The sequence below is a fragment of the Diceros bicornis genome, chromosome 24, assembly GCF_020826845.1.
Source record: "Diceros bicornis minor isolate mBicDic1 chromosome 24, mDicBic1.mat.cur, whole genome shotgun sequence".
NCBI lineage: Eukaryota > Metazoa > Chordata > Mammalia > Perissodactyla > Rhinocerotidae > Diceros > Diceros bicornis.
Window position 1 is genome coordinate 6,733,083 of NC_080763.1, and position 24,531 is coordinate 6,757,613.

Below are 24,531 nucleotides of genomic sequence, written 5' to 3' on the forward strand. Positions count from 1 at the left end.
TCTTTCCAATAAATCTCCTAATATATATCTCATACTAGTTCTGTTTCTCTGCTTGGATCCTAAATGATACACGCATTTTTCTATTTTACTTTATGTATTATAGTAGCTGTCTCTAACCCACTGTGGAATGAAGCAGAGCACACATAATAGGTAAATACTCCTTGTATATTTTACTAGTCTACCCAAAGATCAATTGGGCATGTATTGCCTCAATTTCCCACTCCTCTAGTATTTTCCATCTTCATCACATATCTTCTTTCCTCCTTGGTCCCATCCCCTGCAGCCTCCTCTACATCTTTACTTCTTCACTCTCTCTCTCCAAATATTCCCTTGGATTACAAAAAGCTCATGTGACACTTCAATCCCTGTGAATTTCCATACTACTTTTCTCTTCCCCTTCACTGCCAGACTTCTTGTAAATGTATTCTATTTTCTCTTCTTCTATTTCCTCACTTCTTAGCCTCTATTACTTGGTTTCCATATCTACTACTCTAGGAATTCACCTCTTGAATTTTCAAGGTTCAAATACCTCCAGGTCACCAAATCTAACTACAGCGGGGCCTGCTAGTTACCTCCCAATAACCGTTCTCCCCTTCTTCCTTTGTAATAGAATCCTGGAAATCTGTCTAGCTAAAAAGGTATGTTTCTCAGCTGCCTTTGCCCCTAGCAGTGGCCTGTTACTCAAGTGTGGCCAATGAGATGTGGCAGAATTGTGGAATGGCATTTCCAGAACACTCTTTAAAAGGACAGGGCATGCTCTTCTCTTCCCATCCTTTCCCTTTCTTCCTCAAATACAGATGTAATGTCTGAAACATTAGCAGCATCTTGGATCAGGAGATAATCTTGAGGATGTAAGCTGAGTGGGATGGTGCAGAAAGATATAAGGACCTCAGTTTTGTCCTTAATGACATCAAGGACTTGCCAAACCAGTGTTGGACTGACTTCTTCCTTACTTCTTTTACATAAGAGAATAAATGCTTGCATGTTTAAGCCACTGTAGCAGGGTCTTTGTTACTAGTAGCTAAACGCAACCCCTGACAAATACACCCACGGTTCATCATTGTTCACTTATTCATTCATTACATAAATATTTGCTAAGTGTTATTTTGTGCCTGGCACCATTTTAGGCATGGGTATACAGGGGAAATAAGATAGACAAAGTCCTCCAGGTTTGAAATGCCGTTTAGACATAGAAATGGAGAAATCATAGGGCAGTTGCATTAAAATTAAAACAAAAAACTGTAGCTTACAGGAGAGAATTATGGTATGTAGCTTTGAAATGTATCAGCCTATAGTTACTATTTAAAGTTTCAATAAAATCATCTTAGGAAAGAAGGCAGAAAGAGAGAGATTACTTCTACAACTCAGCCGTGGCACACTCTAATGTTTGGAGGTCTCACAGAAGCCGAGCCAGGGCGGAGAGGCCAGTGGTAAAAGGAAAGCCAAAGGAGCATGCTCCCTCTGAAGCCTGGAGGAGAAAGGTTGCAGGGTGGAGGGAGGAGTCAGCATGAGCACCGCGAGGCAGAGTCAGGCACAGACAGAACTGGCTGTTCTCCTCACAGGAGATTAACCGTGAAGCTAATGAAGCTTAAGTGTCACAGCCCATCACTAGCACAGGCTCCTTCCGATGCCTGTACCTAATTTTGTACCTGAAGTTTTGCATTCTTTGCTTAGAAGATTCTGCAAATTGCATAATCTCCAGCCCCATAAAACCTAGATGTGCCTCTCTTCATCGTCCTTCACCTCTCTGTGACAACCTGACCACATATTCTTCATTGACGTTGTTTCTTCCTTAGCTTCTTGTGATACTGCGCTCTCTTCCACAGTTCTCTCCTCTGCTGCTGCCATTCTTTAAATGAAGATATGAGCTAACATTTGGCCTCAACCTTGTTCTCGCTACACTTTGCCTTTGCCAACTTATTCATTCATCTCATCCTTACACGAACAACTCTCAAATTCATACTTCCAGTGCTGATCTGTACCTCCCAAACATGGGGCAAAGAATTATGCCCTTTTAAAAGTAATTTGCCATGATAAAATTATATCTTTTTATAAAGCTCATGAGCAAAAGATGAAATGGATGAAAAGGTTAAGAAGTATGTACTTGGCTCAGTCAACATTAATCACTAGCATGCTCTTTCAGGAAGAACTAGAAGGTGGCCTGTCTTAGTAATCTATTGCTAAGTAATAAATTACCCCAAAATTTAGTGAACCCAAACAACGTGTATTATCTCACGGTTCTGTCGGACAGCACTCTGGGTGAGCCTTAGCTGGGTCCACTGCAGCAGGGTCTCTCACAGGCTGCAATCAAAGTCTTGACGGGTGTTACAGTCATCTCAAGGCTCACACATAGAAGGATCCCTCCCTAGCTCTCTCGCAGGGTGTAAGCCGGACTCAGTTCCTTGCCGTGTGGACCTCTCCATAAAGCAGCTCACAACATGGTTGGTAGTTTCATCCAAGTGAGCAGGTGAGGTAGTGCCCACAAGAGGGAATGCAGGAAAGACGAAAGTCAGTCTTTTATAACCTAATCTCAAAAGCAAGATTCCTCCATCACTTTTGCCATATTCTAGCAATAGAAACGAGTCACTAGGTCCAGCCCACACACAAGGGGAGAGGATTACACAAGGGAGTGAATACCAGGAGTCAAGGATCATTGGGATCCATTTTAGGAGCAGCCTACCACACAGGCCGTTCCCTACAGAAACTCATGATACAGCTGAGAGCGTTATGTAAGTACCTGAGGAAGACTAAGGGATGCCGGCACAATGACCGCCAGTCTATGCAGGTAGATGTTAGTTACTCTGCAGCTGAGACACTTGTTCCTGTCAGATTGCTTGTAACACGTTTTAGATTGCCACTGATCTTCAGTGTATTTTGAGACGCATTCCACGGAGGTTGCCCTCCTCCCCTCTACTCCAGAATAATTGCTATAATGATGTAAAATGTAAGCTTAAAAATCCTACTGATAGCCGTGCTATGTGGTTGTCCGGTAGTCCCCATTGTTTTTTGCATTGCAGTTAATTAAACACTAAAACACTTACTAAAGTATAGTGTCTCCGTTTCATTTCCCACTTTGTGGTCAGAGCTCTCTTCATTAAAGTAGGGGGCAACTTTATCACGATATGAGTTACTTCATAGAGAAAATATTTCTCAAGTCATCTGCCGAGTTTTCCTCGTGCTATAAGAAAAAAAAATAGACCAACTAGTTTTATTTTAATCTCTCTGAAAGTAACTCAGCAATCTACTAGTTAGCACACGGGCTTATAATTAATCGTAATAAACATGCGATTAATGCCTTTCTTGGCTTCCTTTGCACAGCCTGCGCGCACACTTCCCTCGCTTCAGCAGTTCGGGCTCCGGCCGGCGATCGGCCCTTCCGTGTAGTTCCACCCCACACCGCAGGGGGCAGAGGCAGCCCGTGCTCACTCCCGGCTTTCGACCCTGCTTCCGTCTCCTTCAGACCCGACCAAGTCAGTGCGCCGGGGGGAGCGGCCATAGAGACGGCGGCCCTGGGCGCTGCGGGAACCTCCCGGCCCGGCTCTGGCGAGGCTGGCATCCCCCCGCCCGGCGGAGAGAGGGGCGGCCCGGCCCGCAGGCCCGACCCGGAAGCCGCCGCGCGGGCCACGCTCGCCTCTCGCCGGGACGGTGTGCGCCGCCCCGCGTGCCCTGGCGGCCGGCTGTCCGTGCTCGGCCCCACTGGCCCATGGGTCTCCGTGGCGATGGCGGGGGCCTGGCCCGGGGACGGACGGCCCGGGCGCGGCCGCGGCGCTCCGGGGGCCTCGGCGGCGGCCTGGCCGTGTTCGGGGCGGTGGCGGCCGTGTTCACCGTCACGCTGCCGCCCTCGGTGCCGGGGGGAGACTCGGGTAAAGTACGCGCAGGCCGTCCCCCGTCCCGCCCCGCCCCGCCCGTCCACACGCTTCCCGCCGGGCCGGGCGGCTCGCGCCTCCGCCCCCGCCCGCGCCAGGTGCGCGGGCTGTGTGTCCGTCCTGTGACCGGGCTCCTCAGCCCTCAGGCGTCCGGGCGGGCTCCCGGCCGCTCCACTCCCCGGCTCCTTCTCCGGGCCTGTGTTTGCTCCCCGGGCCCGCGTGGTGCGCCGAGGCTCCGCCTGAGCCCTCACTGCGTGTCGCCGGGAGGGTCGCGGGGGCGGCGAGCAGGCCTCGCGGAGAGTGTCCTAGGGCGGGGGAGCCGTGCGCGACTACCGGCGGACGGCCGCGCGTTGAGCGGTGAGAGCTGGATGGAGAGTGAGAGGGAAACGGAGCGAGGGCGGGCCGGCACGGCGCTTCCCGACGGCTCCCGAGGAGAGGCCTCTGAGGAGCGGGTATTTCGGTTGAAACCTGAATGTGGAACAGGAACCAGCCCTGCAGAACATTTAGGCGAGAACACTTAAAAGAGTGGAAGGCAGCTGCAGCTTCCAGCAGGCTGCTTCTCTGAAGAAGAAAAGCATGACTCGTGGGCCACTTAAGTCACAGGAATAATTGTTATACATTTAGGGTGAGAAACAAGATCCAGGTGTTGTTCTTGGTTTTGATTGGCTGCCAAATTAAGTGACCCTCCAATAATGCCTAATAATGGCCAGTAATATTGTCAGAATAGTAACTTCGGGTGGTGAATCTATAGATTGAAAACACTGAGTGCACTAGTTATCTTTTGCTGCAGGACAAGATACCCCGAAACTGAGGGACTTAAAACAGCAAACGTTTACCGTCTCACGTGTTCGGTGGCTCAGGAGTCTGAGTGCGGTTTAGCTGGGTGCGCTTACCAGGGTCAAGTTTGCTGTCAGGGCGTGGGCTGGGGCTGCAGTCCTCTCAGCTCCCTGGAGGAGGATTCGCTTCTAAGCTCAATCCAGTTCTCTGCCAAGTGGGTCCCTCGCTAAGCTGGCTTCTGTCGAGAGGAAGAGATGGCACCTCTGTCTGGAGCCTCTGTCATTTCGTAAGCTAATCTTGGAAGTGATATACCGCTGCCCTATTTTATTCTTGACAGTTAGTCAATAAATCCAGCCGTCGCTCAAGGGGGAGAGGATCACACAGTGAGAATACCAGGAGTTGGGGATCACTGGGGGCATCTTCAAGGCTGCCAACACTTTGAGGGTCCCTGATGTTCCTTTATAAGTCATTACCATTACTCTTTCTTTCAGGTCCTACTGAACAAATGGGAGCAACGTTGCATTAGTATAGTGGGGGATGGAGTTACCGTATTTCCAAGGTTTATGTTAAATAATAGAAATAACTTTACAGTTGTGAGAGTTTTGACATTGGAGAGCATTTCTCAGAGGCTGAGTAGTACTGTACCTTCCCCCCAAAAAAGAAAGCACTGACAGTTACTTACCATGGGTGTTTGAGCCTGAGGTATGGGGATGGGATGAATAATAGTAACTAACACTTATTGAGCACTTACTGTGTGCCAAGTACTGTACCAAGTACTTTATGTGGATTGTCCTTTTAATCCTCCCAGCTCCTACCCTATAATGTAGGTATTATCAATATCTTCCTTTTATAAATAATAAAAGTAAGGCTCAGCCGTGTCCAGAATCACACAGTTGGAAAGTAGGGGCAGTCAGGAAAAGAACCCAAGTAGATTGCCTTTAGAACATGCTCTCTTCACCTTTGCTGTAAATTCTTTGTTAAATTTGTCATCACATATATAGTGATAGTTAAAGTTTATTTAAAATCTATGATTATTGTCTTGTCTTTATTAATACTGTCTTTTATTTTTCCATAAAGAATAAAGTTATCTCTTCACTTTGAGTTGCCAAACTTTTTAGGTGTTCTGATTTGTTTAGTTTGATGCTGAATAGTGGTTGCTTCTAGTATTTTTATGTTCATTTTTGAGAATGATAAATAAACTTTTCCAAGTATTGCCAGTAAAATTTGTATAATCATAGCTTTGATAATTTTGTTTATATGTTGAATGTACTGTTCTTGTGTTTATGAAATATATTTTTTATCAATAAACAGAACACATCTGAAAACCAGTATAAAGCATGTATTCCTGAGAAGTCTAAAATTATACTCCATAAATCATCACATTGTATGGCCTTGCCAAAATTATTTTTTGCACCACTTGGTACACATAGTTGATTTATGGGCAGGAGTGCTCATGGTCCCTTGGAGGAGAAGGTGGGACTCTAGCCTTTACTTCTATTTGTTATTCTTGGGAAAAATAAATTAGCTTATATATGTGTTTATATATTTTAAGGATACTGTCTTTAAAAGACTTGATATATGACAATATAATTGTATAATTACTATAAAATATAATAGAGAGGGAGATGGTTTTTATATAGCTTAAGCATCTGCTAACAACTCTGAGCTTGCCACCCATTTGTGTCCCAGACAAAAAAACTGTGGTTCTCAAACCTAAATGTACTTCAGAATTGCCTGGGAAGCTTGGGCTCCAATGTCAGAGGTCTTAGTGTAGGTAGCTGTGGGATCTCGTCAAGGAATCTTTAATTTTAAAAAGCATCCAGGTAATTTTGATGCAGGTAACAGTAGGACTTAAATTTTAGGAAACCATAGTGTATTAAAGAGTTGAGTGAAAGCAAGGACCAAGCTGGCTTTTTTTTTTTTTTTTAACTCTTCACTTTCTGTTTTCTCTTTGTCAATTTTAAGAGTTTCTCTTTAGCTTTTTATCAAGGTTACATTTATAGACTTTGAAAAGTAGCCATCCTTTTTCTTTTCCAGGTTCTTTTTTATCTCCTGAGGAAGATTTGCCTTGAGCTAACATCTGTTGCCAATCTTCGTCTTTTTGTATGTGAGCCGCCACCACACCATGGCCGCTGACAGACAGGTGGTGTAGGTCCGCGTCTGGGACGTGAACTTGGGCCTCCAAAGTGGAGCATGCCGAACTTAACCACGAGGCTGGTCCAGTAGTATCTTTTCTGTTTAGATTTTAGTTTAACATTTGAAAAGAGTTGGTTATGTAAATTTGTCACATTCCAGAATTTTCTTAATACCAACAGAACTCCAGCAAAGAATAGCAGCATATTGACTTTTTAATGGTAAAAAGAAGTAAAGAAAAAACAGGCTATTTTTCTTAATGTTAAATGTAACTAAATACATTTTAAATGCAGGAGAATGAATAGTGACCTTAAAAATTTGAGCTTAACTTTGCTTCATTGAACCTGTAGAAATATAAGAACAAAAAACTGATTAAAACAGTTTGGCACTGAAGACACAAGAGCTAACTCATTCTAGAGTAAAACTATAGAATATTTTTGACAGTAGTTATAAAGGGAACAGTTGTTTTAAACATTTTTAGACCACAAACAATTTCTTTAAAGTGTATAAGAGGGGCTGGCCTGGTGGCATAGTGGTTAAGTTTACATGCTCTGCTCCAGCAGCCTGGGGTTCATGGGTTCAGATCCCAGGTGCAGACCTACACACTGCTCATCAAGCCATGCTGTGGCAGGCATCCCACATACAAAATAGAGGAAGATGGGCACAGATGTTAACTCAGGGCCGATCTTCCTCACACACAAAAAATTACACTAACAAATATGTAAGATAGAAAAAGTGCCTTTGGTTTCTAAGGTGGTCTTAAGTATCTTCAGAAAACTTAAAAGATGTTCTTCAGTAATAGACTTAGGTGAGCAATACCTGTCTTTGGGTGCCTTTAATGGGGCTTCCATGATGCAAGCGGTCATTCACCTAAGATGTGGTGTCTGATTGGCAAGGATGACAATGTGATAGGTCTTTTTGTAAACCCCTATGTGCAAGGCTTGGATTAGATTCTGTGTGGCCAGCGGAGGGAGAGGGGGTGATGTCTTGACAGGATCCTGAAATGCATAGGATAATATTTTCAACTTAGTGGAAAAGAGAAATGAAAACTAATCAGAATATAAGGCAATCTAAATAAGTGCAAAATAGAGCAGTTTCAAGCAGGTTCTGTGGAGGAGGAAGAAAAGATTAATTCTGATGGAGGAGGCCCGGGAGAGGTATGTGTAAGGAAAGGTGTCACTGAGAAGGTGACAATTGAACTAAGCCTTGAAGGGTTTAGGAGAGAATGCTGGGTGAGAAAATGAGTGATAAGAGGTGTAAAAGAGACCAGTCTAGAGGAACAGTGGGTAACAGATTTGACTGAGCTGAGCCTAGGTTTCATGGATATGAGCCTTGTGAAGGGACTTGAAGCCATAGAAGGCTTGCACGTCATTGTGAGGATTCTGAACTTCATTCAGTAGGCAGAGAGCAGCCATTGAGAAATTTTAGACTAGGGATACGATCCAACCTTTTTGGGGAGGCTGGGGGTGGCAGTAATAAGTGATTTCAGTATGAAGATGAGTTGAAGGAGATTGGTCAAAGCTATTACTGTAGTCCTGGCCAGAGAGGGTAAAGGTCTAAATGTGGTTGGAACATTAGAAACTAAAAGAAGAGTATTTATATCTATTGAAGGATAGAAAATGGACATTAATACATTTCCTAATAAATAATAGTAACTTTCATAAATCATCAATTAGTATTAATCGATTTCTTACATTGTACTCTATTATAGTTTACAGGAATGTGTCAGAAATGGTCCCTATGCTCTGAATGCTTAAAATATTAACAAATAGGCATGAGTTACTGCATCATAATTTTAGAAATAATCACTACTGGTGAGGAATTATAAAGAACAATGTAAATACTATAATGATTAATGGTTTAAAAAAATGTATTATGGTAGTCAGAGCTTACCAAAATAACCTGGAGCTAATAAGCATTTGGCCATTGTTTAAAGCTGTCTAACCTAATTAGTGTAGAGAAGGTATCCAAACGCCAGTTTAGGGCTGAATGGCACATTTTATGGAGTCTCCAAAACTCAGATGTCTGCACATTTTACATATGATAAGGTTGAATCTTTATAGACAGGTTTGGATTAAATTCTTGAGGGATAAGGAGCATATTACACTAATGCTCTGTAAAAGTTTTTATATATTTGCAAGTGTATACAACTTTCAGGAGGGAAAATAAGCATTTTTTTAAAAACTAGAATTGACCTATATTTCCACTGACCAGTTATTAAAAACTATCAAAGATAGTTTATTCAATAAGGGAGAAAATATTCTTAGACTATTTCATGCTGTTAAATCTCTACAGATTTACAGTTTTATCCAGTCAAATTAATGCAAAACCCCAATGCAAGCATTTGGATTTTGAAAACTTTGGAGGAGTGTCATTTTCTAATAGTAATTATTGGTTTTACATTATTTTTTCACAGGGGAACTGATCACAGCTGCACATGAGCTTGGAGTAAGTATTAGTTTTATTGTTTAATCAATGCTCTCATTAACAGTTTTAGGAATTAAGAAAGTTTAATTAAGCATGGAGTAAAGTAGATTAATTTATTTTCTAACCTCAGTTTTTAGTAACTTATAAGTACAGTACGTGACAATTTACTTTGTTTTAAATCCAATTAAAGTAAATTATAAAGCAAAGCCTTTACTATATATACAGTAGCTGGCTTATTATCACCCCAAATTTTGTATAAGCTATGGAGAATAAAATAAATCGGGTTAACAGTTTTAATAAGTTTATTATTTAATAAACTTTATTATGGTGCATGATCCCTTTAGGCAAGACCTTAGGACTGTCAGCATGGTGGTAATCCGATAGCAGTGTGGTCTTTCAACTTTCTAACCAATACCATATTTCAGAACCTGCTTTTTTTCAATAGCCTTTTAAATGACCCTAATGTACTGTGAACCCAGAGAACAAACTGCTTAAGAACTGACAATGAAATGTGTCACCCTTTCTCTAGGTGACACACCATGTGAGAGACGCTGCCAAATCCACTAAAGAAAATATTTATTTGTATTGGCACAAGAGGATTACAATAGAAAACCACTATTCGAACATTTAGTCATTGGCTCTTAATCTTTATACTTGCCTGAGGAAAGGGCTACTTTTCAATTAAAGCCAGTGTGACTTCCTTTACGAGATGAAAACCTTCTCACTGTTGCTAATTTTTCGTAGGTTGCCCATCCTCCTGGCTATCCTTTGTTCACTCTGGTGGCTCAACTGGCAATTACACTATTTCCTTTTGGTTCAGTTGCCTACCGAGTCAATCTTCTCTGTGGCTTATTTGGAGCAGTAGCTGCATCATTACTTTTTTTCACCGTTTTCAGGTAAAGTAGTTGATTAGTTAAAATTAATTTTGACAAATTGGAGACGTAGCTTTCTGATGGCCCAAGTATATACATTAAAAAAAAAAGCTTTTGTTGCTTGGTTTTCATAATCACTCATGTGAATTCACTTTCTTAATTTACGGTAAGTTCATATGCATTTGACCCCCTCAAATGGTGACATAGTTGGTTCTGCTTCATACAATGGAATGAAGGTGTCACCAGTTCATTATCACAATTCTCTGGTTAGGCAGAACTAATAAGGTTTGTCATTTTATGGAGATGCAGATGGGCCAGTTTAATTCAACAACATGAAGTTCATCTTTTGATAAATGGTAAATATCATTTAATTACTCACAGTATTGCTGGTGGGCAGTTGCCCATTAGATCCAAGCTAATATCAAATTATATTGTGTTCTAAATATGCACATGTTGTGTACTTTTTGAAGTGAAGCTGTTAACTAAGGAAATCAGTTTGGGATGTGGTTTTAGCAGGGTTTCACTTTGTTCCGTTATAGCTATAAGGAGGACTGGCAAACCGGACCCCACTTACTTCGTGGTGGAAGGCTTTCTTAGTTTGGAAGGCTACCCTGCTTTTAAAAAACGGGTCATTAGTTTTTTAAACTCATTTGTCTCTGCTGTTTCTGTCTCCTCCATTCTTAACTCAGTCTAACCTATGCCTAAGAGGATTATAGTGAAAAATACAAATTATACTTCCTGCAAAGGGAAAACCAAATTAAAACACTTCTTTCAAAAACTGTTGCAGGTTTTATTATAAAAACAAATAATTTTTGTATGTGAATATGTATAATTTGAATAGCCAATTTCAGATGTCTTTTTTGGAGACTAATGTTTTTATTTGTGTTAGTCACAATATTGCCCTTTGGCTAAATTCTTCCTAAATTCCCTTTTAATTATTTATGGAAACGTAAAAGTTAACATAATTATGACTCTAACGCTTACTTTTAAATCTATTTGTGGAAAGCTTCCAGATTCAAATGTTATAATTGTTGATCATTTACTAAATTTTTATCTACATCATTTAATTTGTTTCTATTTCAGTCTTATAGGTTTTCAGTAATAGCCAAATCTTTAAGTATAAAATTTTTAAAATAACATCTCTGCTTGGATTGATTAGTTATGAATACCTTCTTTTTCTAATTGATTAGAATAACCTTTGTTAGAATTGTTTCTTCTGAATCTTTTATAATGAGGAATGTCATTATTGTCTTTGAGAGACAAACTAATCTTTCTTATTTTTAAATATCTAAGTTGAAATTTAGAACTTACCTGTTCTGTATTGAATGTATGAGTTATTAATTTTTACAAGACATTAAAGACAAAGACAGTTAAAGAAAATTAATACTTGTAGGTATTTTGATGGTTTATCTGTATTTTAAAAGATCATTTCTATAGTATATACATATATTTAAATGCTGTGTGGATATAAATAGCTCTTATGCAAATAAAGCAATCAGTTTTCTAAAACTGTCCCATGTTTTTCAATATATTAATTGTTGATGCCATTCCACATGAAAACCACTGTAAAACTTATACATAAAAATCTTTATCTCTACAGAATCCAAATAGCTTTGGACAATAATTTTCCTTTGAGTTTTCCACATTTTAATGTAGCTTTTATTGTTATGTTTGATTCTAATAGGTTTTAGATTAGCACACTAGCCTGTGACCCTTTTCTTTTAATATATAGTCTTAATGATAAATTTGTATTCTTGCTGACATATGTTTTAAATCAAAAACTCTTAATATGACTAAACTGGATATTTGAGTCGTTTTAGTAATATAGTACTTTGGAAAAGTTGCTTTCTTTCAGAAAAGGGATCTAACAATATTATCTCTTACAAACATTTTAATATGAAAATACTTCATTATTTTGAATACAAATAATTGACAAGGTACACGTCCTTTGGGAGCAACCTAGTTCAAGTGGCAAATCTGTTTTGTCAAACAATAGACACCCTTCAGGAAAGAGCAAGCCATCTCTATGGTAATAGGACTAACAGTAGCCTATTGATTGAGTGGAAGAAGACATTATACAATGTCAGCTGGCTTGTTACAATTTCATTTGTTGTATGACCTGAACTTAACCTTTAAAACCTTTCTTCTGTGAATATAAACCCAACAGCAGGACGGTTTTTGTACGGCCGTTGCAGTGACGAGTTTTTTCCAGCCCCAGCATACAGTAAATGTATTCCTTTACAGGTTGACTCCTTTATCAGAATTTGTTTAGGAGACATTTCGCTACTTGATTCATTTATAGACAAAATCGTCATTCCATTTTGTTGTTGAATATTGAAGGCTTTTGATCCAGGAAACAGTTTTATTCTTTCTTTCCTCCATCACTTAAGAGAACATTACTGTACATGTAGGATTAGTGCTGAGTGGTGTGCAGTAAATTAATTCTTTTAACAGGTTTAGTTTTTTTTTTCAGGTAATTGTTCACATAGCATTCACTATATTTAGCTCTTGGGGTGGACATAAAGACCTTCTATACCTTTTAAACAAAGATTGTGTTTCAAAAGCAAATTTCTGTTTAAATGTGTTGATGTAAAAAGCTCTATTTTTTTCAGTAAACATGACTTAGACTGAAAGAACAATTTATTCGTTGTTGCCAATTACTATGTAATTTTTGCTTTTCTTGGATCTGTCTCTTGCTTTTAAAAGCCGTAAGATGTCATTAACACTGCATTTTTTGTCAGTCTTTCCTAATGGTTGGCAAGAACTCTTTTATATTTGCTTTGCCCTAATGTAGAAAGCATATGAGTAAAACAGCACATTGAAAGCTGTATGTGTCACTGTAGTTTATTGAATTAAAAATAGTAAGATTGTAGTAGTTGTTTCTGTGTGTATTTATTTATGTATTGTCCCTTTCAGGGGTATTTTTAAGCATGCATTATATTAAGGGAGTATAATCTAATATATTTCATTTATATGAAATAGTATTCATTTTATTAACATGTACATGTATGCATTTAAGACTATGTAATACAGTTAGTGATTTATAGGAACTGGGAATTTCTCTTTTAAGGCCATTGAAGTAAATGATTTTTAAGTTTGACAGTATGATATTTAAAGTGTCGTATTTGAAATTCACAAATCCTGTTAATACAAAATAAAAAAGTTGTAGATGATATAAATCACTAATATGAACACCATTTAGCATTGCCTAGTACTTGAATTTCAAACTTATTTTCTAAGAAACGTCAAACCAAGTCCCACAGACTGAATAAGGAAGGACTGAAATCACTATCGTGAAGCGCCACCATGCTTGCGTTTCCTATGTTCTGCTGTCACTAAAAGAGAATAGGGCATGTTGATAGCATTGTTTAAAATTTCTTTACCTGAGGGAAGATTTAAGTTACTGAGGATCTCAGATGAAGGCATATATCGTATCGTTTATTTTGGTAGTTACAGGGCAGGTGATATATTCTCAACAGGCTTGAGAGTCAGCAAATCCTTTTCAAACTATTATGGGCCAAATGGAACTACAGACAGATTCATTTAACAGTATTTGTTGAGCACTCATATGAATTGAAAGTAAAATTGTTTTAGTTTTTTTTTTTTTAAGATTTTATTTATTTATTTATTTTTCCCCCAAAGCCCCAGTAGATAGTTGTATGTCATAGCTGCACATCCTTCTAGTTGCTGTATGTGGGACGCGGCCTCAGCATGGCCAGAGAAGCAGTGTGTCGGTGCACGCCTGGGATCCGAACCCAGGCCGCCAGCAGCGGAGCGCGCACACTTAACCACTAAGCCACAGGGCCGGCCCTGTTTTAGTTTTTATAATCAAAATTCAGTGCTTCTTTTAAAGAAAGTAAGACAAAGTCAGTTTTTCAAATATTTTTTCTAAAAGGCACTGTTTCAGGAAACTTCCATAAAAAAACTCTAATACCATTAACATTGTACACTAAGAAATCAGATCTCTTAATGTCAAGCAGGTTACGTAGAATATATGAATATTAAGCATAATTAAAGGTATATTGAAACTATGCTTGCTTACTACGAAGAACTTACAATCAATTACAGTAATATTTAAATATATTCTGGCAGATTGTTTTGTGCCAGTATTCTATTTATGGGGTATTTTATTTTTTATAAGTTATATATTTCTAAACATTATGCTGCTGCTAAAAATTAATTTGATCGCACTTTTGGAAAAGGAACACTTGATTCTGAGCACTGTGTCTGCTATTCTTATAGCTTCAGCTAAGATTCCATTCAATAAAGAATAGAAAATTAAAATACCTTAGAGAATGTTGAATCTCCTGCTTAAGGGACGTTTGGATTTTCCAGCTCAAAGAGTATTTTAGATTATTGCCATAGAGAACAATGTGAAGCTCTTCCTAATTTCAGAGGTAACTGTGCATAAGTAACAAATAGTCACCAAGTTTTTGTAGTTGAAGAAGAATGGAAAGTACTGGGGCATTAATTTCCATTCAGGAGAATATCTGTCTTGATCCCTGGTTAATTGATCATATATTTCTCTCATACTTGTATTAAAATTGCATTGACTGGGACTGGTTGAGCATATTAACAGCTTGGTTCATTTGCATTTTCTTATAAGTAGAGGAACATATTAGGCTCAAATAGCAGCACTTCATTTTGAAGGGGAAAAAGCAGGGCAAAAACTCTTTTTTAAGACTGTAGAGTCTTTTCTGACAGCTAGTCAGAGTTAGAATTAGTTCAAGGAAATGTTAATAATGCACTGCCTTGCCTAATCCCTTTGATATCACCAGGTATCCTCCTGTTCATGGGTTAATTGCTTTAAAAGCGGAGGCAATATTCTGAGCGGTGGGCCGCTTCACCTTTTCACAGCTGTTACCATTGAGTGACAACTAAATCCCATGTGTAAGATGAGGAAGAGCTCAATCTCCAATTGGGAGAAAATTTATGTAAACCACAATCCCTTCAGAATGTGCGGAAGTCATAGACTTTCTTGATTTACTCTGCTTTTCCCAGAAAGCTCTATTGTTCACTTTCCTAAGTCCCATCAACCCTTTGTAGCAGAATATCACAGCGGCAGCAGATAGCTTGAAATATATAAATGCTATCATAGCTCTGATTAATAGCAGTGCTTATGAGTCAAGTCTGATAACGGTGCAGCTCTCCACTCAATTTCAGATACTGCTAATGGAATCTGTCTTCTCCAATTGTAATATGAGAAGGCCTAATTTGCCATGGAGCTTGGAGCTGTCACCAGTAGGGGATTGTGGGGTCAGATGGGAGCTGCCAGGTTTTTGCCCTGCAGCTTGTATCTCTCACTTTGAATAGAGCAGCCCCCTGCCTGCCAGTTAGCTGATAGGCCACCGTGGGGTTTATGCCACTGTATACAATAGGAAAGGGCTACATAGGCTGACTTTATAATTGTGAAGCTAGCTCATATTTCCACAGCTACTGTGCTGCATAATTTCTAATAAGTGGTTTTAACAAATGTCAGATTATGAAAAGTTTCCTCAATTACAAAAACTTATAAAACATTTAAATTGCTAAATCTGTTTCCTGCCGAGATTTTGCCCCTGGAACTAGTCATCAGTCATTATGGCCATAATAATAAATGCATATATTTCTTAAAATTACGAATAAAATTATAGATCATAACGCACAGAGATTTGCAGCTTTTCAAAACTACAAAAATAGAAAACAGTCTTAATGAACTGAAATATTAAGATATATTTCATAACTTTGCATAATAATACTACTTAATATTAAATCTCTATTGTTTATTAAGTTGGTTAGTGTTGCTGATGAAAGTAGTTTAATACCCTCGTTCTGTTAATTTTCGTCATTTGGATCTTTTAGGTTTACTTCATATACTTTTTTAAAAATTATGCAGCATCTTCTAAGTTTTGAGTTAAAAAGAACCTAGTGTGATGCGTTGGCCTGTGCCTTTGAGAATAATATGCTGGAGTATACTTTTAACGAATTTCGGTTTTGTTACTGAATACAAAATACACTATCAAGATTGAGTAACAAGCTAATCGTGAGATCTTGTGTGTTTTTAAACATTTCAAACAAAATTGATAAAAATCTATAATTTGGGAGTTATTTTAAACTAGGCTGTGCCTTAAGAAGATATTGCCTCCCATTGTGCAAGTTATTTGATGTACCATGAAAATTTAGTAAAATGTAAAGTAAATGATGGTGATTCCTATAAAGCCCAACTCAGTGTTTTTCTTTTAGATATTCAGGTATAACTTGATGGGATATAATAAAATGAATTGTTCTAAACCTTAAATAGCTTTTCTCATTTATTGGTTAATGCAAAAATCTTACTTCTAATGGAAATTGTGTGATTACATTTTATTTATGGAAGCTATTCATAATCTTATTCCTTCCATTTCAGTTGTGCTTTTTTTCCTTTTTGAAGGCTTTTAAATTTTTTCCTCAATTTTATTTAGTGGTTTTAAATCAGGAATAATATTTTGTACTTTTCCTTTTAGTGTACTGATAGTTGATATTTATGTAGCTAAAAATTCAGAGTAGAACAGTTTTTTCTTTTTGATTGAATCGCATGAAATAGAACAAACCTTGGTAGGATTTTATCTGGAGTGAAAGTAAATTTTTATTAAATGTGGGGAAAAGGGCTTACTTGCAAATTTATTAAAGATGGAAGTGTTTTACACTTTTTTAGGTATGGCGGTGGCTTCAGAGATATAATTTTAATATACCATGTTCTAAATTACTGATTTACATTCATTAGGTCTAAACTTGAAAATGATAAGAAAAAGTTTAGATTCTACTGCTGTGTAAATGGCCACAGACTGCAATTTGCCCTAAGAGTACCTGGCACATATTAGATGCTCAATATGCATTTGTTGAAAGAGGGTTGAGTGAACTCCCACCAAAAAAGAGAGGTTCAGTGGTATACTTTTCTTTGTAGTTGCTTAGCTTCCCAGTTTGACCATTCTCCAGGTGCACTGAAGAGATAAATATATGCATATTGATTATGTGAATGAGCCAGAAGGTAACATTTATATAATTTTCATGAATAAGACCCAGAAAGATAAGAATTTGGAAGGATGAGGGTGGTAGATTTGCTATTAGTTGTATCCTGCTTTACCATACTTCTTCCCTGTAATCCGTTGCATTTTTTTAGTCATCAATATGAGTTGACAGTAATTTATTTAACAGTAATGTTCAGATGCTGCATTGTGGGCCTTCCTACACAATTCTACTTACTTCAAGTAGGAGTTTTCAGTGTAGACAGAGGGTAGTGTACCCTCCATGTTGGGTTCTTTGCATGCAAGTAATATCGAAGACAAATACATTCATGAATTTTATGAGGCACATCAAATGTGTGTTCTGAAAGAATTTCAGGTTTCTGTTATTTGCCTTTTGATTGAGGGTTAGACAAACATGTGACTGCACATGAAAATCAAATACTGTGTAGTAGAAAGAAAAATATACCTTATCATCAATAGCAAACCTGTGTCAATGGTGTACATTGTAACCTCCTGATTTATCCATTGTGTCAACAGATGAATGGTATTCCATCAGTGAGAAAACCACTGCACAATCAGTACTTGTCTTAGGAATCTTATCTAGGGCTCATAAAATTTGTGGACCAAAAAGAAAGCAGTTAAGGCTTTTTTGTGTGTGTGTGAGGAAGATCAGCCCTGAGCTAACATCTGCCAATCCTCCTCTTTTTGCTGAGGAAGACCGGCCCTGGGCTGACATCCGTGCCCATCTTCCTCCACTTTATATGGGATGCTGCCACAGCATGGCTTGACAAGTGGTGCATCGGTGTGTGCCTGGGATCCAAACTGCCGAATGCCGGGGGTGCCACAGTGGAGTGCGTGCATTTAACCGCTTGCGCCACTGGGCTGGCCCGAAAGCAGTTAAGATTTAACCATGGAATTCTGAGCCTCGCATTAGTTAGGCTGCTCGTAATGGTATCACATATCTCTCATCCTAGTGGAGAATGGCTGTCATTTGCATTATCTGGGTGAGATTTTAGACACTTGACCACCCTTCTCATACTATCTATCACACTCTTGGTTTATCTTTCCTCATTGCCTAACCACTGTGCTCTCCTGGAATGTGAACTACATGATTTTAGTGTGAACCCAAATAAAAAGCAATTAGGAAGATTTATTTACTGGAATGTAACATATAAAATATATTTATTTATATAAAATAAAACATACTTCAATGACTTTTAGATTGATATTTTGAATCATCTGTATCATTGCCTTGCTCTGTTTGTGTGAGACCTTGAAAATTGAGCATACCTCTCTAAGAGGGTAAAAACTTGATTTTGATTGTTAGTATTGGCATGTGACTATCTTTTACAATACAGTGGTTGTGTTATTAAAATTATTATTGTGTTTGAAGTGTGTGATCTTTATATAGCCTCGTAAGATGTTATCTTTCTATAGTCAAGTTAGATTCTAAAAATATATATTTCATTTGAAGAAATGTCTTCTTTGACCTCCTTTGAGGCTCTATGAAAATTAGATGCAAATAGAAAACATTTTTTCTCATATTATATCTAACTCATCATAAGGTGTTCTTAAGTTAAAGTAGAAAATACTTTAGACTATTGTCCAATTGTATTAGAGAGTTCTGGTGGTAAGAGTTCTCATTTTATTCACAACCTCATTTGAATTTCTCTTCTTTTTCTCCAGTTTATTAGTTTGCTTGAAGTAGTTTCATCAATTTCAATAGAAAAATATACGTCTTTTAATTTTAATGAGCTAATTTTAAGATGCCACTTTAGCACATTAAGTGTAAATAAAATTAATTCCTTAGTTGCTTTTTAAAAAATAATAACTAAGTATATTTATTCAAAAAAAAATCCAAAAATTGAAAGTAGGACTCCTGGATTGCCAGGTGAAAACACAGTCATGTTTTTGATTGTGTCATTTTTATTTGAAAAAAAAAATCAGACTTAGTCTATGGGTAGCTGACAGTTGTTTTGTCTTATTTGGGAGGTACTTCTATTTATAGTCCATCTGTACATTAGACTTTATGGATGATACCAAACAGCTTGTTTTGTTGTTTCAGAACAACAATTTCATTTAAAATTCATGTTTAAACAATAATTTTATGTTGAATATTCCTTCTGTATATTTTTACAAGAAAGATTACTTACCAGAAATTTGAGGTATCAAGTCATTTAACAGTATTTAGGCAGTCAGATTTATGAGTAGTGTTTCACTCAACCTATATAATCTAATTCTGCCAAGAAAATTTAAAATATATGTTGTAGCCTTTTTAGGGAAAAAAAAAAATTGTAGAATGTGTATTCTCGTTAGTATTATTCCCAAAAAGAGCTAGATTACTGGGCCAGCCCTGGTGGCCTAGTAGTTAAGTTCAGCACGCTTCTCTATGGTGGCCAGGTTTGGTTCCCTGGGCACGGACCTACACCATTCTTCTGTGAATGGCCATGCTGTGGTGGCAGCCCACATACAAAAAAAAGAAGATGATTGGCAGCAGATGTTAGCTCAGGGCAAATCTTTCTCAGAAGGAAAAAAAAAAGTTAGATTACAATTATTTGTCTAATCACTCACTCTGGGGCACCTTCATTGAGAGGGTTAGTCATTGGCAAACTTATAAGATACCAAAGGCCCAGCAATCAAAACAGACAGTGGGTTAATTGGAGGCTCTAGGAATTCTGTAGATTCATTACTTTTTTAAAAAACTGATAAACAGAAAATAAAAGAGCTTGCTCAGTCACCTTGTTTGCTTAACGCAATTAAGACTAGATTCACCTTCAGACATACTCATCAATATAATCTTTGCAGCATCCTTTAGTTAAGTCTTCTGCACATTTAATGTCTTTTTCTGTCTCAGATTTGCAGTGGCTTATTCATATGGAAAGTTCGTTGATATTTAGCTCAATAAGACATAAGATGGAAACTTTGAGGTATTTTATTTGAAATTTCACAAAAATTTGAGAAAATACAAAAAACGTTCTTTTACACATCAGTATGCAAAAGGCAATATGAGTAACTGTGAAGCTTCTATATTTTATTATTCCCTTTGAAATATTTATGTTATAGACAAGGAATAAATCAAGTAATATGAAAAAAATGCTTTTTAAGTAAATTATTATTTCTATATTCTTGCCAAAAGAATATTTAAACACTTGAATTAAAGTACAGAATGATGAAGAGATTGTTGCTTAGTTTCTATAAGATATACCCATATGGACATCACTTTATTTAAAAAAGAATCAATGTAATACAATCAAAATAAATCTTTAATTTTTCCCTTAATTTCATTTGTTACTAAGACACCACTTTTATAACATTAAAGGACAGCAGTGATAAAGGACATGGTTCTTAAAAGAAACAAAATTTACCCCAATACCAAGACATCTTTTCTTTCAATTTTCGAAAAAAGATTAGTTTCTAAATAATAGCATAAGTAATTTTATAAAGCATTATTTGGAAATGGTTGGACTTAGGGTGAGGTAATTAGAAACCATTGCTATTTGGAGAGTGTTAAAAACTACAGATGAATTTTGTCTGAAATAAAAATAGATATATATAGGTGGGAACATTTAGTTTTTAAAAAAATCAAATAGCTTTTCTAGGGACACACATACACGTACACATATGTATATGTATATATAAACTGAGATATACTTTTAATTTTAAAAATGCACTAATATGCTGGCGTGGCAATCCAGTGGTATCAATAGTCCAAAAATAATTCTATTTTTTTGTAATACATTATTTAGAGGATTTTAAGTTCCTCAAATCTGGTTTCCTTACTATGCTTTGATGAGTTTACAGTTAAAATTTTCTATTCTTCAGGATCATATTTTTTTAGAAATATAGAAAAAACTGTCTACTCAGTACCCATTTAATACCTTTAATTTAATGAGAGTCTGAAGAAGGGGCAACCACCCTAGTCTTGCGAAAGTACTTAGGGAAAACTTCCTGGAAAGGTGATGCCTATTCTGAGTTGTAGACAATAAGTGACAGTTGGCCAAGTGAACACAAAACAGTGCTCCAGATACAGGGAGCTTCATGTGCAAAGAAACCCAGAGGTGGAGGAGAAACAGCTTGTAAGTACAGGAGCTTACAAGTCCTTTAGTGTTGCTGGAACACCATGTTTGAGATGGGTTATGTACAAAAATGAAGCTACAAGTAAGCTAAGACCAGATCATAAAAGGACTCGTCTATTGTGAGGAGGAGCTTGTAATATGTTTCATAATCAAAGAGGAGTCATTAAAGGGTTGGAGGCAGAAAAGTGCAAGATGGGATGTTTTAGACCCCTCACTCTGATGGCAATGGTGGGCCTAGCACTGGAGTCAAACAGCACACAAAGCTGTTGCTTCGGTGTCAGGCTGAGGTGATGGTAATAGCTGAGACGAGGCAGTGGCAGTATGGGTGGAGAGAAGAGGATGAATTTTTTAAATATTTATAAAGTAAAATTGGCAAGATGTGATATGTTCAAAAGGGGGAGGAGCTTTGGCGATGACTCCTAGGTCCCTAACTCAAGCTCGGTAGATAAGGAAAATCACTTAGATGGAGAACACAAGAGAAGGAATCATTTTAGAGGAGAGGATGAGAAATTAATTTTGACAGTGAGGTTCTGTGGGACATCCAGAGTTGGGGTGGCTTTGTGGTGAGGTGTACAACAGTCAGGTGGAGACGTGTAAGTCTGAAATAAGGGAGAGGCAGTGCTGGAGACAGATTTGGTTTTTCAGTTTGTAGTTGGCAGTTGAAATCAAGATAGTGGATAAAAGCCGCCCAGGCAGAATATGTAGAGTGAGAACAACTGCCCGAGAATGAAATCCTGGGAAACACTGGCTTTAAAGGAGTTAATGGAAGAAGAGGAGCTATTCGGAGAAAACACAGGAAGAAGATCCAGAGCCACAGAAGGAAAACCAGAGGGATCTGGGGTCCCAGATGTCAACTCAGTAGAATGATAACGTGGCAGAGAGGTCCCAAAAGCCTGTCGTATTTGGCAGGTAGATGGTCACTGGGTGCTAATTCAGTGGAGTGCTAGGGAGAGAACGGAGGGTAGAGGCTGCAGATGTGGACAGTGTGAGGCAATACTGAGCCTGGCCATGACCCTGCAACTTGTCTTCATGAAATCATCCTTGACGTCAGCTTGCTCTTTAGTCATTTATCTCTGCCTCGATAAGATGAAATGAAGCATGCTCAGATAACGTAATATGCCTTGAACAATTTGATGAGACTGCCTACCTATAGCGTCAGGGAATGTGTTGAAGACCTTCTCCAAAGTCTTCAGAAAGTCCTCATCCTTACCATTGCTGACATCATCCTTTGACTTGTCAACAAGTCAGAGACTCAGCTTGCTGTGTCCTGATGTGGGGCATCACATCTCCCAGTTAGCATGTGTGTGATGTGGCACAGGGCCGCACACCTGTCTTCCTACATTGCATTCACCCTGCACTTATTAATCTATGATGTACCGCTTGTCTTTCAGGACAGATACTTAGTTTTTTTGTTTTTGTTTTTTGGTCTTTTTTGGACTCTTTACCTACGTGTACACATTTTATTTATTTTATTTTTTATTTATTTATTTTTATTGTGGCAACATTGGTTTATAACATTGTATAAATTTCCGGTGTACATCATTATACTTCTGTTTCTGCATAGATTATCTCATGTTCACCACCAAAAGACTAATTACAGTCCATCACCACACACATGTGCCTAATCATCCCTTTCGCCCTCCTCCCTCCCCCTTCCCCTCTGGTAACCACCAATCCAGTCTCTGTCTCTATGTGTTTGTTTGTTGTTGTTGTTATCTTCTACTTATGAGTGAGATCATACAGTATTTGACCTTCTCCCTCTGACTTATTTCACTTTGCATAATACCCTCAGTGTCCATCCATGTTGTCACAAATGGCTGGATTTCATCGTTTCTTATGGCTGGGTAGTAATCCATGGTGTATATATGCCACATCTTCTTTATCCATTCGTCCCTTGATGGGCACTTAGGTTGCTTCCAAGTCTTGGCTATTGTGAATAATGCTGCAATGAACACAGGGGTGCGTGTATCTTTACGCGTTGGTGTTTTCATGTTCTTTGGATAAATACCCAGCAGTGGAATAGCTGGATCATATGGTAGTTCTATCCTTAATATTTTGAGAAATCTCCATACTGTTTTCCATAGTGGCTGTACCAGTGTGCACTCCCACCAGCAGTGTATGAGAGTTCTCTTCTCTCCACATCCTCTCCAACACTTGTTGTTTCCTGTGTTGTTAATTATAGCCATTCTGACGAGTGTGAGGTGATATCTCATTGTAGTTTTGATATGTGTTTCCCTGCTAGTTAATGATGTGGAACATCTTTTCGTGTGCCTCTTGGCCATCTGTATATCTTCTTTGGAGAAACGTCTGTTCAGGTCTTCTGCACAGCAAAGGAAACCATCAACGAAACGAAAAGACAACCTAACAATTGGGAGAAGATATTTGCAAACCGTATATCTGCTAAGGGGTTAATATCCAAAATATATAGAGAACTCATACATCTGAACAGCAAAAAAACTAACAACCCAATTAAAAATGGGCAAAAGACCTGAACAGATACTTAGTTTTAATGAAAATCCTGTGATTTGGAGAATAGCTTTATTAAACTCTTTTCCATCATGGGCTGGTTTCAACAGTAGAGTACAGTGTGGCTTAATGGGCCTATTCTATCCTTTATTGATTTGATGTCCCTTTCTCCAACCCACTCTCCACACCCTGGCATGACTTTAGCTTTCAGTTCACTCATTTCCTTGATGCCCATACACTTGTCTTTCATTTAAATGAGACCTAGAACCCTTTGCTCATCCTTTTTATCTCCTCCATCAGCCCCCTGCTGTCTTTACTTCCTTCCCTATCCAATGTATCATTACTTTAACTCCCTTTCCCTCTTGTACTTCTGTCCTACCTACCTAGTAAAGTACCTAACCCTGGCTCCGTCCACCCTCTCCACGCTTGACTCAGGCTGCTGCAGACCTTTCCACAGCCGTGCAGACTGATGCTGCTGCTCCATACCCACTGTCTCTGCAGTCTTCAGCCTCAGCTGAGCATCTGTTGCTTCCTACAAATCCTTATGTATCCCTCCTTAGCTTGCAGACTTTCCACAGCAGATGTTTCAGATCTACTTTTCTTTTTTTTTTTTTAAAGATTTTATTTATTTATTTATTTCCCCCCTCCAAAGCCCCAGTAGATAGTTGCATGTCATAGCTGCACATCCTTCCAGTTGCTGCATGTGGGACGCGGCCTCAGCATGGCCGGAGAAGCGGTGCGTCAGTGCGCGCCCGGGATCCGAACCCAGGCCGCCAGCAGCAGAGCGCGTGCTCTTAACCGCTAAGCCACGGGGCCGGCCCAGATCTACTTTTCTTTTTTTTTTTTTTGAGGAGATCAGCCCTGAGCTAACATCCGCCAATCCTCCTCTTTTTTTGCTGAGGAAGAGGGCCCTGGGCTAACATCTGTGCCT

At 38.6% G+C, this 24,531-nt stretch overlaps 1 protein-coding gene across 6 annotated transcripts in view; it reads left to right on the forward strand.

Moving 5' to 3' along the window:
* The first annotated feature begins 3,587 nt into the window (after window positions 1–3,587).
* TMEM260 (transmembrane protein 260) overlaps window positions 3,588–24,531 on the forward strand; it is a 66,855-nt gene continuing 45,911 nt past the window's right edge. For 4 of the 6 annotated variants that reach the window (XR_009223683.1, XM_058566994.1, XM_058566997.1 and 1 more), the window contains exons 1-3: window positions 3,589–3,863; window positions 9,193–9,224; window positions 9,948–10,099. Coding sequence is in view for 5 of the 6 variants with exons in the window: in XM_058566994.1 (XP_058422977.1) it covers window positions 3,704–3,863; window positions 9,193–9,224; window positions 9,948–10,099 (344 nt within the window). In the remaining variant the exon portion in view is untranslated. Of the gene's footprint in view, window positions 3,864–9,192; window positions 9,225–9,947; window positions 10,100–24,531 lie in introns of all 6 variants that reach the window. The other 2 variants (XM_058566992.1, XM_058566993.1) reach the window with 1 other exon arrangement.